This window comes from Salmo trutta, chromosome 21 (genome assembly GCF_901001165.1).
Source record: "Salmo trutta chromosome 21, fSalTru1.1, whole genome shotgun sequence".
NCBI classification, from domain to species: Eukaryota; Metazoa; Chordata; class Actinopteri; order Salmoniformes; family Salmonidae; genus Salmo; species Salmo trutta.
Window position 1 is genome coordinate 41,664,883 of NC_042977.1, and position 16,741 is coordinate 41,681,623.

The 16,741-nt window shown below is 47.1% G+C and overlaps 1 protein-coding gene across 1 annotated transcript in view; it reads right to left on the minus strand.

The window, feature by feature from the left end:
• Nucleotides 1-1,175: 1,175 nt before the first annotated feature.
• kcnab1b (potassium voltage-gated channel subfamily A regulatory beta subunit 1b) overlaps nt 1,176-16,741 on the minus strand; it is a 76,684-nt gene continuing 61,118 nt past the window's right edge. Inside the window, exons 9-14 of the mRNA XM_029705733.1 lie at nt 9,909-9,994; nt 9,443-9,563; nt 9,037-9,131; nt 8,813-8,933; nt 7,560-7,648; nt 1,176-2,532 (exon numbers count right to left, since the gene is read on the minus strand). Coding sequence (XP_029561593.1) covers nt 2,437-2,532; nt 7,560-7,648; nt 8,813-8,933; nt 9,037-9,131; nt 9,443-9,563; nt 9,909-9,994 — 608 coding nt within the window. The 3' untranslated portion in view covers nt 1,176-2,436. The remainder of the gene's footprint in view (nt 2,533-7,559; nt 7,649-8,812; nt 8,934-9,036; nt 9,132-9,442; nt 9,564-9,908; nt 9,995-16,741) is intronic.

A 16,741-nucleotide genomic window follows, 5' to 3' on the forward strand; every position in this document is an offset into this window, starting at 1 on the left:
GAAGAGTGGCCAGAAAAAAAGCCATTGCTTAAAGAAAAAAAGTAAGCAAACACGTTTGGTGTTCGCCAAAAGGCATGTGGGAGACTCACCAAATATATGGAAGAAGGTACTCTGGTCAGATGAGACTAAAATTGAGCTTTTTGGCTATCAAGGAAAATGCCATGTCTGTTGAAAACCCAAAACCTCTCATCACCCCGAGAACAACATCCCCACAGTGAAGCATGGTGGTGGCAGCATCATGCTGTGGGGATGTTTTTCATTGGCAGGGACTGGGAAACTGGTCAGAATTGAAGGAATGATGGATGGTGCTAAATGCAGAGGAATTCTTGAGGGAAACCTGTTTCAGTCTTCCAGAGATTTGAGACTGGGACGGAGGTTCACCTTCCAGCAGGAAAGTGACCCTAAGCATACTGCTAAAGCAACACTCGTGTGGTTTAAGGGGAAACATTTAAATGTCTTGGAATGGCCTAGTCAAAGCCCAGACCTCAATCCAATTGAGAATCTGTGGTATGACTTAAATATTGCTGTACACCAGCGGAACCCATCCAACTTGAAGGAGCTGGAGCAGTTTTTCCTTGAATAATGGGCAAAAATCCCAGTGGTTAGATGTGTCAAGCTTATAGAGACATACCCCAAGAGACTTGCAGCTGAAATTGCTGCAAAAGGTGGCTCTACAAAGTATTGACTTTGGGGAGGGGGGGGGGGGGGGGGGGGGGGTGAATAGTTATGCACGCTCAAGTTTTCTGTTTTTTTTATTTCTTGTTTGTTTCACAATAAAAATTATTTTCCATCTTCAAAGTGGTAGACATGTTGTGTAAATCAAACGATACAAACCCCCCAAAAATCCATTTTAATTCCAGATTGTAAGGCAACAAAATAGGGAAAATGCCATGGGGGTGAATACTTTCACAAGCCACTGTACTTGGTTTTCAAATAGAAGAATCTAGAAATGTTTTTGTTTTCACGTTCTGCTGGAAAAAGCTACATAATGAAATTGGTAGGCTACATCCACAACTTTAGAGGGACAGTTTTCCAATGACGTCATCAATTCTATCCTGACTATTCATTTCACAAATGTTTATGTTTCTTCGTATTGGAACCTTGTCTATGCCTTACTTTTTTAAGCTACATATTTGCAATACTTCTAGATATGAGGTGTTTCTACACAGAGAATACCATCGTTCACACTGGATATTTATTTATATACAGTATGTACAAATTAACAACAACTACATCAAATAATTAAGGAGTCTTGACTGAACTCTCAACCTCTAACATAATTTCATTATACCATTTTACATTTGAATAGATATTGTATTCAGTTTTAGCCCAGGTGCAATGACAAAGGGTAGAATATACATCATATATATCAGTTTAACTTGGATAAAATGAAAATATATCGGTATGTGCAATGAGGGCACTAGATAGCATCCAGTAATGCTGCTTACACTAACAGTAGACCTATGTACATGCCTGCAATATCTGTTAGCAGAAGAGACAATGCATTGTTAGAGAGAAATGGGGAGATACTATGAAAGTACTATCATAATAATACTGTGTTCTTCTGCATTTATTGACAAAAATATATATAATCAGTTAACAGTCATTACACATGTCGTTTTGAAATATTCAATCCAACACAACTCTGTTGGTATTTTAGCATCACGATGGGAAAACAAAAGTTAAAAACCACAAGATGTCAGCATGTATCGAAACAGTTCATTATCACTACAACAATGCAGGGTTAGGTAAGCACTCAGGTTGTAGGATAGGAGGGGCTCAGCCAGCACTGACCCTCATGGACAGATCATTTGTCAATGTCTATCACTTGGAGGACAGGAACACAGTCCTCTGTCCAAGAGTTTGTCCTCGTGAATGTCCCGTTTAGCCTACAAAGGCTTCTACACAGAATGCGGGACAGCTGGGTGTACCATAAGGGATTTGCACATCAGATTCAGCGGAGGCTGGTGAGGGGAGAACGGCTCATAATAATGGCTGGAATGGAGTAAATGGAATGGTATCAAAAACATGGTTTTCATGTGTTTGATACAATTCTATTCTATCCATTACAGTCTATTTCAGCCATTATTATGAGCCGTCCTTCCCTCAGCAGCCTCAACTGATTCAGGTGATCTTAGTCTGACTTGATTGCTATCTTGATAACGGCTGGTTAGTTCGGCAGGTTTGAGCTGCACTGAAGTGGAGTGGAGGAGCTGTGTGGCATGCATGCTTTGTCAAGCAGAGCTCCTAGTTAACGACACTGAGTACTGGTTTATCTTTATTTGGACGTGGCAGGACGAGGAACTGCGTAGAACACACATACACATACACACACAAACGGGGTTGGGCACACAATGGCTGGAGGTGCCACTGACTGGAGGTGCCACTGATGAGAGCTGGTCCAGATTAGTCACAGTCCTGTAGAATGGCTCCATCCTAATGTGCTTGTTGGAAGTCCTTCTTCCTGTGGGGTTGGTTTCCCAAGACGTGGTCAATCTCTGTGGCAATGACTGCTGTCATCTTTGGAATGACCTAGAATACATGAAGAAGAGAAACAATACCATTGATTCAGTCAGTTGTTATGCTGGTAGTAGTAGTTAGTAACTACACCACAATAGGCATCCATAATTGTAAATAAACAGTGTAGGCATAGACTAGAGAAGGGGAGCAGTATGAGTGCTGAGAAATAGATGTCAGTATCCCAAATTGAACCCTAAACCTTGCACCCTTAGCCTCGCCAGCCAGCCTGATCTGTGGATGATAGTGTCGTAGCGTTGACTATCATTAAATGTGAAGACTGTTCATTTATCAAATCAATTCTCTGTCATTTATTTACGTGATTAAACTAATCATGTACCTTTAATTAACTAGGAAGCCGGGGCACCACGGGAAAATGCTTAAAGAGTGTTTATTTCACGAATATAACTATTCAGATATTTTCATATTTTATCGATTACACTCACTTATTAATGCATTATGACCTCATCAGGCATATTCTGAATGTCGCAAACCCTTGGATATCTGCACAAACCCTAACATAGATCATGAGTCAGAGATATACAAATTGGCTTAATTATTTATTTACTAACTAACTTAATCAATCACAGAATTACATAAACACACACACACACATAGGTCATACATTGGTTACTGACATGATAGAAAAGTCCCTAGTGGACTAAGCTGATATGATGGCTTGGTAGACAAAGGAAATTAAGTGGGGACAGTTCGAGAGCGGGAAACAGTTGATAACTACACTTATGAAATGCTAATACTTTTAACATGAACAGCCCCTCATTTGAAAATAAATTGCAATTTACATATTTACATCTGTATGCCTTTGTTGTCCCTCTCTGATCACCGGTCTGTCTGCTGGATAGTCAGTCGACAGAAAGCCTCTGGTTTGTCCACCAGAGATCAAAGTCCGTTGTAGTTGTTATACTGGATACTTCAGAGTACCATTCAGAAATGTTCTTATATCGGATGCATTTACCAGACTAAAGTATTTAAACAGCTGCAGCCTGAATAATTGGTTTTTATTTTGTAGATTTCTTCACCATTTCAGCATGGGAATGACCTCCATGTTCTCTGGTCTTGTGCTTTGGTAGAGTTGTAGTTTGAACCACTTCACACACCAGCTTCACCTGGCATGTTTTGGTCTATAGAGTGATAGCCATTCCAACGGGGGGACATCGTCCTGGCGTTATCTTGACTCTAGTTTAATTTGCCAACCATTTCAACATGTAGCTACCGCTTCATGTTTTCTGATCTAATTTTGTCGGAAGTGGGTTTTATACTTAGTAGAAAAGGGGACGTTCCATGGCACTGGTGTAAATGGTTAGAGCGTTGGGCCAGTAACCGAAAGGTTGCTAGATCAAATCCCTGAGCTGACAAGGTAACAATCTGTCGTTCTGCCCCTGAACAAGGCAGTTAAACCCACTGTTCCTAGGCCATCATTGTAAATAAGAATTTGTTCTTAACTGACTTGTCTAGTTAAATAAAGGTTGAATAAAAAAAATGTCATGTCTGTACTCACGGGGTGTGGTCGCTAACTAGTTAAAACTTTATATGAAAACCCATACTCTCATTTAGACGGCTAACATCACATTTAATCTTTTCAAAAATATTCCTATTGTCACACCCTGATCTGTTTCACCTGTCTTTGTGATTGCCATTTTCCCCATTATCCCCTGTGTATTTATACCTGTGTTCTCTGTTTGTCGGTTGCCAGTTTGTTTTGTTTTGTCGAGACTACCAGTGTTTTTCCCTCTGCTCCTGTCTCTCGAGTGTTCCTGTTTCCTAGTTTTCCCAGTGTTGACCATTCTGCCTGCCCTGACCCTGAGCCTGCCTGCCATCCTGTACCTTTGCTCCACCTTTCTGGATTACTCACCTTTGCCTACCCTGTCCCTGAGCCTGTCTGCCATCCTGTACCTTTTCCCCACCTATCTGGATTACTGACCTCTGCCTGCCCTTGACCTGCCTTTTGCCTGCCCCTGTTCGATTAAAACTTCTTCAGGATCGGTGTCCCTTCCACGGGACGGTTGAGCTAACGTAGGCTAATGCGATTGACATGAGGTTGTAAGTAACAAGCGTATTTCCCAGGACATAGACATATCTGATACTGGCAGAAAGCATAAATTATTGTTAATCTAACTGTATCTCCGCACTGCCAAGCGCCTCAATTCCAGGCAAGCTAAATGGGCCCTGCTGTTCACATGGTTCAACTTCTCCCTCTCGTACCGGCCGGGATCCAAGAATGTCAAGCCGGATGCGCTGTCACGCCGCTATAGCCCCCCGACTACTACCCAGGAACCCGAGACCATTCTTCCTACTTCATGCCTGCCGACGGCACTCAGCTGGGGAATAGGGAAGCAGGTCCATGAGGCGCAGCGTTCCCAGCCGAACACCGGTGGGGGCCCTGATAACCGGATGTTCATTCCTGACGCCGTCCGCTCCGTGATCCTGGAGTGGGCCCACTCCTCCAGGCTTGCCTGCCAGCCGGGCTCCTGTCGGACCCTGGCTTTTGTGCGACAATGCTTTTGGTGGCCTACCATGGTCCCTGACGTGCCCGCATTCGTCGCCCCTTGCACGGTTTGTGCACAGAACAAGACTTCTCGGCAAGCTCCGGCTGGTCTGCTCCAACCTCTGCCAGTCCCTCACCGTCCTTGGTCTCACATCTCACTGGACCTTGTCACGGGTCTTCCCCGTCTGATGGCAACACCGCCATCCTGACCGTGGTGGATCGGTTTTTCAAAGCCGCCCATTTTATTCCTCTCCCCAAACTACCCTCTGCCAAAGAGACGGCCCAGCTCATGGTGCAGCACATCTTCCGGATCCATGGTCTACCAGTAGACATGGTCTCCGACCGGGGTCCTCAGTTCTCATCCAAGTTCTGGAAGGCGTTCCGCAACCTCATTGGGTCGTCGGCCAGCCTGTCCTCCGGGTTCCACCCCCAGTCCAACGGCCAGATGGAGTGAGCCAACCAGGACCTAGAGACTACTCTGCGCTGCCTGGTCTCTGCCATCCCCACCACCTGGAGCCAGCAGCTTGTGTGGGTCGAATACGCCCGCAAGACCCTTTCCTGCTTTGCCACGGGTCTATCACCTTTTGAGTGTTCCCTGGGGTATCAGCCCCCACTCTTCCCTGAGCAGGAAGAAAAGGTTGGCATACCTTCTGCCCAGATGTTTGTCAACCGCTGTCGTCGTACCTGGAGGAGAGCCCGGTCGGCCCTCCTCAAGACCACCTCCAGGTATCGACGACAAGCAGAATTTATGACCGCTGTAAAACCTGTTGTGGGAAAGAGAGTGAGAGAGGGGGGAGCCACGATATACACCCAAAAGGGCCACGTCATGACAATAGCGAGATCAGGGAGGCTCACGAGGCTACTGCATCTAAGATGATTTGATAGGTATAAGACATATGGTGTAACTTCCACCTAGCTTATCAGTGAGCAAGTGGAGCTACTACCATATTGCGTACACCTGTCAAATCCTCTCAGGTCTCCACACGTACATAGGGCTTAGGCGCAAGAGGCTGCTGAGGGGAGGACAGCTCATAATAATGTTTGCAATGGAGAAAATGGAATGGCATCAAACACCTGGAAACCACTAAGTTAAGGATCTTCAGACTAAACACCTCCCTCTGAAACTGGATCCTGGACTTCCTGATGGCCGCCCCCAGGTGGTAAGGGTAGGCAACAACACGTCTGCCATGCTGATCCTCAAATCTGGGGCCCCTCATAGGTGTGTACTTAATCCACACCTGTACTCCCTGTTCACCCACGACTGTGTGGCCAAACACGACTCCAACACCATCATTAAGTTTGCTGACGACACAACAGTGGTAGGCCTAATCACCGACAACGATGAGACAGCCTGTAGGGAGGAGGTCAGAGAACTGGAAGTGTGGTGTCAGGACAACAACCTCTCCCTCAACGTGAGCAAGACAAAGGAGCTGATCGTGGACTACAGGAAAGGGCGGGCCGAATAGGCCCCCATTAATATCAACGGGGCTGTAGTAGAGCGGGTCGAGAGTTTCAAGTTCCTTGGTGTCCACATCACCAACAATCTATCATGGTCCAAACACACCAAGACAGTTGTGAAGAGGGCATGACAAAATCTTTCCCCCCTCAGGAGACTGAAAAGATTTGGCACGGATCTCCAGATCCTCAAAAGGTTCTACAGCTGCACCATCGAGAGCATCCTGACCAGTTGCATCACAGCCTGGTATGGCAACTACTCGCCATCTGACCGTAAGGCGCTACAGAGGGTTGTGCGTACGGCCCAGTATATCACTGGGGCCAAGCTTCCTGCCATCCAGGACCTATATAATAGGCGGTGTCAGAGGAAAGCCCCTAAAATTGTTAGAGACTCCAGTCACCCAAGTCATAGACTGTTTTCTCTGCTACCGCACGGCAAGTGGTACCGGAGCGCCAAGTCTAGGACCAAAAGGCTCCTGAACAGCTTCTCCCCCCAAGCCATAAGACTGCTGAACAATTAATCAAATGGCCACCGGACTATTACATTGACCCCCCCCCCCCCCCCCCCTCCATTAGTTTTGTACACTGCTGCTACTCACTGTTTATTATCTATGCATAGTCACTTCACCCCTACCTACATGTACAAATTACCTCTAACCTGTACCCCCACACACTGACTCGGCACCCCCTGTATATAGCCTCGTTATTGTTATGTTATTGTGTTACTTTTAATTATGTTTTACTTTAGTTTATTTGGTAAATATTTTCTTAACTCTTCTTGAACTTTACTGTCGGTTAAGGCCTTGTAAGTAAGCATTTCACGGTAAGGTCTACACTTGTTGTATTCGGCGCATGTGACAAATAAAGTTTGATTTGATTTGTTTGATGTTTTTGTTATCATTCCACCTATTCCGCTCCAGCCATTAACATGAGCCCATTCTCCCCAATTAAGGTGCCACCAACTTCCTGTGGGCATAGAGTCTCAGGGTCGATTTTGCATTGGGCCTAAAACAGCTTAAAATGTATTCTTCAAGGGAGTCCTTCTTCCCTTAATGAAAAAAGTAAACTATATGCTCCTTGCCTCCATGGCCCTCAGGTTCTCTGCAAGCTGGATGGGGTTGGATGTTCCCAGCAGCACTGAGCTCACTCCTTCATTTCTCAGACACCAGGCTGCAGAGAGAGAGAAGGGGAGGTAACAGGGTTGAGTTCATTAGGGCATGCAACGGAAAACATTTTGCAATGGAAAAAGAAAATGTACGTTTGTTATTGGACAAGTCTCTTATGGAGGTAATCCCTCCATTACTCATAAAGTGTCATCTTCCACATCCAGCATGGTTATTTGTCTGTTTTTTGGGGTACCTTTATTTTACCAGGTTAGTCTCATTGAGATGAACAATCTTTTTTACAATACCTGGCCAAAATAGCAGCACACAAAGTTGCAGACACATTTATAACGTAAAACACAAAGCGCTACAGTTTAAAAAAATATCCATTTACACATTGAACAGCAGGATGGTTTGGGAAAGTGTGGTGCAACCAGGGGTCAAAACATTGACAGCCCCCCCCATTTCATTTGGCATCATAGTGTGTAACCCTTCTTTAAAATAAATTATAGGGACGAGCTCCTGTAATCTCAGCACCCTTTGAAGCTCGTTCCATGCGTGTGATTGGGCTCCCGAGTGGCGCAGTTGTCTAAGGCACTGCATCTCAGTGCTAGAGGTATTGCTACAGACCCTGGTTTGATTCCAACTGGCCATGATTGGGAGTCCCATTGGGCGGTGCACAATTGGTCCAGCATTGTCTGGGTTAAGGTTTGGCTGGGGTAGGCCGTCATTGTAAATAATAATTTGATTCTAACTGACTTGCCCAGTTAAATTACTAAAAAAAATGAAGTAAGGGGCAGAGAACTGGAAAGCTTTTTTCTGTACGGGCCTTAGGCACAATCAAGTGAACGCAGGCGTTTTAATTTGTCTGCTGGACAATTTAGTTACACAAGTAAAATGGGAGCCGTCTCAATATGGCCTTCTAAATAAAACCTACCAATGATTTAATCTCCGAAGAGTTAAGGAAGACCAGCCCACTCATGTAAAGGTTACAGTGATGTGTGAGGGCTTTGGTACACAGTTTCCAGCATATGTAATGATGCCACAGGGGTATACATGTACAATATATCAACAAAATCAATTACAGGCACGAAAGTAGTGGAAACAAGCCACTTTCTCGCTTGAAAAAAACCCAGGACTTATTACTAAAATAAAAACGCAATTTGAGCCTAAGCTTTTCGTGAAAACCATCAACTTTGTCTTTTCAGCATTTGTGTTACTGATATCTTACCAATAGCTAATTGTGGCAGAGTGCAGCCCAGCTTCTCAGAGATGGTAGTGAGCTCCTTCAGCTTGGCCTGCTGTTTCCTCCCTTCTTCGCTCACTATCTTATCCTTTAACCAGGCGTACGGCTGGAAGAGAGGAAGAAGACCAGTCTTAGACACCACCTGAGGACCAAGCTGACATTCATAAATCCCCTCAGATGTTGTTGGGACAAGCAGATACGAGCAGTACCTTCATGGAGGCCCTGGAGCATTCTGGGATACCATTCTCATACTTCCCAGTGATGATTCCACAGGCTAGAGGTGACCAGGAGACCACACCCACACCTGCAATGGCACATGGGAGTTAGGTCACATGACAGGCAGGGTAATCATCAGATTATCATGGTACTGAAGGACAAAAGTACTGGTATCAAGAGTTTACCTTTTGCAGTTTGGAATATGGACTCAGCTCGACATTAGACCACTTTTGACAAACTTTGAATTTTGGGGTGAACTACTACTACTGCACAGTCTGTTACCAGTCTGATCCTGGTTGTGCATTTCAAGGGCGTTTATAGGACACTTGAATGCAGTCCCAAAGTGTGACAAATCTAAAATCTAGTGACTTTCTGAGATGGTGTTACTATTACACCTGCCTATCTTATGGTAGAGCTCAGGTAGCTGTGTCTCCACCTTGTCCCTCTGGAAGAAGTGGTACTCAGCCTGCTCACACACCGGAGGGATCAGGTTAAACTGCCGCGCAACCGAGTACGCTTCCTGAAAAAAAATTGAGAGGAGAAGGGAAGAGGGGAGGGGGGCAGAACCAAGGTGAGAACAATGCTGACTCTGTTCACCTTTTCAAGCTTCTCTTGTTAATGTCAGACCAAACTTCCATATCTTCAAAAGTATTGATATTACAAGACAGCACCTGAACTTTTCAGACTTCATTCACCTTTTCAACCACTATAATGTTTGTTTACTCACTAATGTCAGACTTCAAAAGCATTTATATCCCAAGCATGCTACAGTGAATTATGTGGACAGATCGTGCAGGTCTACACACTGCTGAAGAGAATATGAAGTTGACGTATTGGGAAGTTGTGAGAGAATTTGCCTACTTACCATAATCTCCATGGCAGACCATCGTGATGTCCCCCAGTACATGGACATGCCATTGTTGATCAAATGGGTCATCGCCCTCACAATCTCTGCAGAGACAAAAACATTCAAAACCTGCTAGCTACGTGAGGGTTACGGGGAGGGATACGGGAGGGATACAGGAGGGCTATGGGAGGGACAGAGGGGGTGTAGGTGTAGGTTGGTGTTTCCCACATTCTGGAAGAAGGGAGTCAAGAGAGTTTAGCAAAAATAAGGGGAAATTATGTGTTTTGAGTGAAACGTCCCTTCTCACAGATGAAACTTGATATGATGAATATACTCTGACTTGTAGGAGTAGTTCTGAGACATTAGAGGGCGCCTCAGCTCCTTCTTCTACAACCTCAGAAAGATCACTTCTCATTAGCTAGAATCCTTCATTGGTGAAACTGAAACTGACATGTCAGTTTGGGATGTTAGAACAACAAAGAAGTTACCGCAAATCACAAACCCATTTATATTGAATTATTTTTTATTTATTCTTTATTTAACTAGGAAAGTCAGTTAAGAACAAATTCTTATTTAAAATGACAGCCCACCCCCCCAGGCCAAACCCTAACTGGGACGACGCTGGACCACTGTCAACAACGGTCCCTGTGCTACACCCCCCCCCCTCCCAATCCTCCCACTACGGAGGTGGCTCTGGCTCTGGGCATAGCTCCCGTTCCGTAGACTCTAGGCTGGGGAGCGTCGCTTGTTGACTCCGGGCTGGGGAGCGTCGCTGGAGACTCCGGGCTGAGGAGCGTCGCTGGAGACTCCGGGCTGAGGAGCGTCGCTGGAGACTCCGGGCTGAGGAGCGTCGCTGGAGACTCCGGGCTGAGGAGCGTCGCTGGAGACTCCGGGCTGAGGAGCGTCGCTGGAGACTCCGGGCTGAGGAGCGTCGCTGGAGGCTCAGGGCTGGGGAGCGTCGCTGGAGGCTCAGGGCTGGGGAGCGTCGCTGGAGGCTCAGGGCTGGGGAGCGTCGCTGGAGGCTCAGGGCTGGGGAGCGTCGCTGGAGGCTCAGGGCTGGGGAGCGTCGCTGGAGGCTCAGGGCTGGGGAGCGTCGCTGGAGGCTCAGGGCTGAGGAGCGTCGCTGGAGGCTGCAGACTGGAGAGCGTCGCTGGAGGCAGCAGACTGGAGAGCGTCCCTGAAGGCTGCAGACTGGAGAGCGTCGCTGGAGGCCGAGTGCTCACAGCAGGCACTGGCTGTACCGGGTTATGGAGGCGCACTGGAGGATGAGTGCGGGGAACAGGACGTACTAATGGCAGAGTGCTCACAGCAGGCACTGGCTGTACCGGGTTATGGAGGCGCACTGGAGGCTGAGTGTGCGGAGCAGGAACAGGACGTACTGGACTGGGCAGGCGCACTGGACGCCTGATGCGTGGGGCTGGCTTTGGAGGCCCCAGACTAGTAACACGCACCTCGTGGCTAGTGTGGGAAGCAGGAACAGGACGTACTGGACTGGGCAGGCGCACTAGAGGCCTGATGTGTGGGGCTGGCTTTGGAGGCGCCAGACTAGTGACACGCACCTCAGGGCTAGTGCGGGAAGCAGGAACAGGACGTACTGGACTGGGCAGGCGCACTAGAGGCCTGATGCGTGGGGCTGGCTTTGGAGGCGCCAGACTAGTGACACGCACCTCAGGGCTAGTGCGAGGAGCAGGAACAGGGTAAACTGGACCGAGGAGATGCACTGGTGGCCAGATGCGCTGCGCCGGCGCACTTCTCCCTGGCTGCCGGCCAACTCTCGCCTGGCAACGCTGCGGAACCCTATTGACCGCACCAGACTGTGCACGCGTATGGGCGACACAGTGCGTATCTCCGCATAACAAGGTGCTTGCTTGATCCGTCACTCCCCATAATAAGCACGGGGAGTTGGCTCAGGTCTCCATCCTGACTCTGCCCAACTCCCCATGTGCCCCCCCCAACCCCCAAATTATTTTTGGGGATGACTCTCTGCCTCATCTACCTCCCTTAGTTTCCTCTCCCAGAAACGTTGTTCTGCCTCCCACGTCCATCCTTCTCTTCGGTGCTCCAATCCCCGCTGCTTGGTCCTTGTTTGGTGCTCCAATCCCCGCTGCTTGGTCCTTGTTTGGTGGGTGGTTCTGTCATAGACGTCGTAAGGCCTGGACCAAAACGCAGCGGGTAAAGTGCTCATCTTCATTAAAGAAAACACTTAAACAAAATAAACTGACGACGAAAACAGTCCAGTAAGGTGCTCAGACTATACTGGAAACAACCACCCACAAAACACAAGAGAAAACAAACCCAACTAAATATGGCCTCCAATTAGAGACAATGACAACCAGCTGCCTCTAATTGGAGGTCATTGCCAAAAACCCAACATAGAAATAGAAAACTAGATAAACACATAGAAATAGATAACATAGAACATAAACCAAAACCACCGAAACACACAAAACAAACACCCCCTGCCACGCCCTGACCAAACTACAATAACAAATAACCCCTTTTACTGGTCAGGACGCGACACCTGGGGATTTTTCAATTCCATTTCAATACCATCTGCATGTCTGTATTGCCGCCGAGCTCCACTACCACAGCTGAGTACATCAATTAATCCATTCAGTTCAGTCTCATTGAATAATAATCGCCAAACAACCGCTCAAAAGGCTCGAGTCAGAAGCCATTTGAAAGCAAGCCTGCTGCTAAAGGGGCGAGTTAAAAAACAATACAAACAAAGGAAACCGGTGAAAGGATTCGTACCATTGAGCAAGAAGCCCAGAATATATCCTCCTATGGCCAGTGCAGGGGAAGATTTCATATGAGATATTATATGAGGTAATATTAATCCAAACGCCAAATGCCGCAGTGCCAGACTGAAAAGACCCAGTCAGCTGAGAGAGAGAGAGATGACAGATGATGGAGCAGAAGTCTCTCGTAGTGGACCTTTGTCGGTTCTGTTTGTGCCTCAGGGTATAGAGTGGTACTGCAGGGTCATGGTGGTGTGGAGATACACAAGAAAGCTGATATTTATTAATGGGAGTAGAGTAAGTAATGCAAGGATCCAAGGTGTCTAACCAAGAGAGACCGGAATCTCTGGAACATGTGATTCAATACCATGTACTTAATATGTCCCGCAAGGGGCAATTATGCTTGGCAAGCAGTGCAATTTGGTAGCTATACAATAACGTACACCTCTCTCTTTATTTCTCTTTTAATCCACCCTCTGCCCTTCTCTACCTCTTTCCTTGTATCTGTCTCTTTCTTTCTCTAACCAAAACAAGAACACATTGGCATGACGATAACACAGTACAACCCAACAAGCCTATATTGAAGAAATGGAAATCACACAGAGAGTTTGGATGATAAATGATACCTTATAGACCTGTAGTCTAATCAACAAATTCAATTCAATTGCAACAGGATGCTGAAGGATAAAATGTAAAACAGGGAGATTAATGAAGTTGAAAGAGAGATGAACCTAGATCAGAGTGGGATTTAAAAAAAGAGTGATTCCCTTTCATGAGCAGCTCATTCTGCGAGCCTGCATACAGCGGAGAGAGCCAGAGTGTGTGGGTGAAACAGGTGGGAGGTGGAGAGGAGAAAATGTCAGGCGTGAACAACAATACATCTGTTCTGAGAGGGAAAGAGAGAAAGAGAGAGGGGGAGGGAAAGATAGAAAGACAAAGAGATGGAGAGATTGCTGGGGGAGTGTGTTGGTCATTAAATTCTATGAATTCTTAGTCAATGGTTCACCTGAGCTTCTAAGGTAATGGTAGATTATCAATGCCTATACCCATAGCAACAGAGTAGCCTGATGTACACTTCATATGCCCTCTTTCACAACAGTGCCCTCTTCAGTGGCCAGCCCTCAGGCTCAAAAGTTCCAGCAAGTCATTACTTTCCAACCCCAGGTCTGGCTGGGATATATCTCATGTCAAAGGATTGCTTGCTGTGTACACCGTGGGCAGAGGGCAGACAAATATTGGTATTTAGCAAAAACAGAAGGATGAATGGGTTTGAGGTGTGTGTGTATTTAATTTGCTTGTTTGTCTCTGTGTGTGAATCTGTGTGTGTTTGAGCATGTGTGTGTGTTTGCGTGTGTGTGTGTGTGTGTTTGCCTGTATGTGTGAGTTTGCTTGCTTGTTTGCTGTCTAACACCCCATTGATAAACACTGTGCTCTGTTTATGTCACATTGTATAATGATTGGAAACAGGCGCAGGAATGCGAAAATCGTTTTTTTTATTTCACTACCCAAAATAGCGTACGCCATGAACATGACGGGGACGAAGCCCCAAACAAACACACATATATATATGTATATATATGTATATATAAATAAAACACAGGACTGTAACCCAAACAAAGAGCGAGGTGTAAACCTCTAATAAATACACGGGACGAGACCCATAACAACAATACACAGGACGAGACCCGTAACAACAATACACGGGACGAGACCCATAACAACAATACACGGGACGAGACCCGTAACAACAATACACGGGACGAGACCCGTAATAACAATACACGGGACGAGACCCGTAACAACAATACACGGGACGAGACCCATAACAACAATACACGGGACGAGACCCATAACAACAATACACGGGACGAGACCCGTAACAACAATACACGGGACGAGACCCATAACAACAATACACGGGACGAGACCCGTAACAACAATACACGGGACGAGACCCGTAATAACAATACACGGGACGAGACCCGTAACAACAATACACGGGACGAGACCCGTAATAACAATACACGGGACGAGACCCATAACAACAATACACGGGACGAGACCCGTAACAAGTGCACACTAACACGGTAACACGCAAGCCGATACAACAGAGCACAGGTACTCACAAGACCAACGGACATGGAACAATAATCAACAAGGACAATGGAGAACAGAGGTCACATATATAGACATTCTAATCAAGGGGAATGGGAACCAGGTGTGAGTAATGAGAGAAGACAGTCTGGGGTTGGTGGTAATGATCCAGTTCAGTGAAGGGAATGAGCCTAGAAGGGAATGAGCAGCAGTACCGGGGGAATCTGTGACAGTACCCGTCCCCTGACGCGCTGCACCAGCAGCGGGACGACACCGGACTCAGGGACGACCACAGTGGAACGACACTGGACTCGGGGACGACACCGGACTCGGGGACGACCACAGTGGGACGACATCGGACTCGGGGACGACACCGGACTCGGGGACGACCACAGTGGGACGACACCGGACTCGGGGACGACCACAGTGGGACGACACCGGACTCGGCGACGACACCGGACTTGGGGACGACCACCTCGGGACGACACCGGACTCGGGGACGACACCAGACTCGGGGATGATCACAGTGGGACGACACCGGACTCGGGGACGACACCGGACTCGGGGACGACCACAGCGGGACGACACCGGACTCGGGGACGACACCGGACTCGGGGACGACCACAGTGGGACGACACCGGACTCGGGGACGACACCGGACTCGGGGACGACCACAGTGGGACGACACCGGACTCGGCGACGACACCGGACACCGGACACGACCTCTGGGAAGCGGTGTGGGTTGGTCATGGCGCCGACAGTGTAAATCCCTGGTCAGTGAAGCGTCCAGGATGTCCACCGCAGGAACCCAGCACCGATCCTCTGGGCCGTACCCCTCCCAGTCAATGAGGTACTGAAGACACCCCACCCGATGCCTCGAATCCAGGACCTCACGGACCAAGGAGGCCAGACCTCCCTCGAAGTCCAGAGGAAGAGGCGGGGCGTCAATGGGTCCAGCCTCAGCAAGGGGACCAGGCATCACTGGCCTGAGGAGAGACACATGAAAGTTGGGTTAATGCGGTAATCAGCAGGGAGTTGCAAACGGTACACTTCCGATCAAAAGTTTTAAAATACCAACTCATTCAATGGTTTTTCTTAATTTTTTTACTATTTTCTACATTGTAGAATAATAGTGAAGACATCAAAACTATGAAATAACCCATGTAGTAACCAAAAAAGTGTTAAACAAATATATTTGAGATTTGAGATTCTTCAAATAGCCACCCTTTACCTTGATGACAGCTTTGCACACTCTTGGCATTCTCTCAAACAGCTTCACTTGGAATGTTTTTCCAACAGTCTTGAAGGAGTTCCCACATATGCTGAGCACTTGTTGGCTGCTTCACTCTGGGGTCCGACTCATCCCAAACCATCTTAATTTGTTTCAGGTCGGGGGATTGTGGAGGCCAGGTCATCTGATGCAATCCTCCTTCACACTCCTTGGTCAAATAGCCCTTACACAGCCTGGAGGTGTGTTGGGTTATTGTCCTGTTGAAAAGCAAATGATAGTGGGACTATGCCCAAACCAGATGGGGTGGCGTATCACTGCAGAATGCTTTGGTAGCCATGCTGGTTAAGTGTGCCTTGAAATGTAAATAAATCACCGACAGTGTCACCAGCAAAGCACCCCCACAACATCACACCTTCACCTCCATGCTTCACGGTGGGAAAAACACACGTGGAGATCATCCATTCACCTACTCTGCGTCTCACAAAGACACGGTGGTTGGAACTATAAATCTCCAATTTGGACTCCAGAACAAAGGACAGATTTCCAACGGTCTAATATCCATTGCTCGTGTTTCTTGGCCCAAGCAAGTTTTTTCTTCTTATTGGTGTCCTTTAGTAGTGGTTTCTTTGCAGCAATTCGACCATGAAGGCCTGATTCACATAATCTCCTCTGAGCAGTTGATGTTGAGATGTGTCTGTTACTTGAACTCTGTGAAGCATTTATTCGGGCTGCAATTTCTGAGGCTGGTAACTCTAATGAACTTATCCTCTGCAGCAGAGGTAACT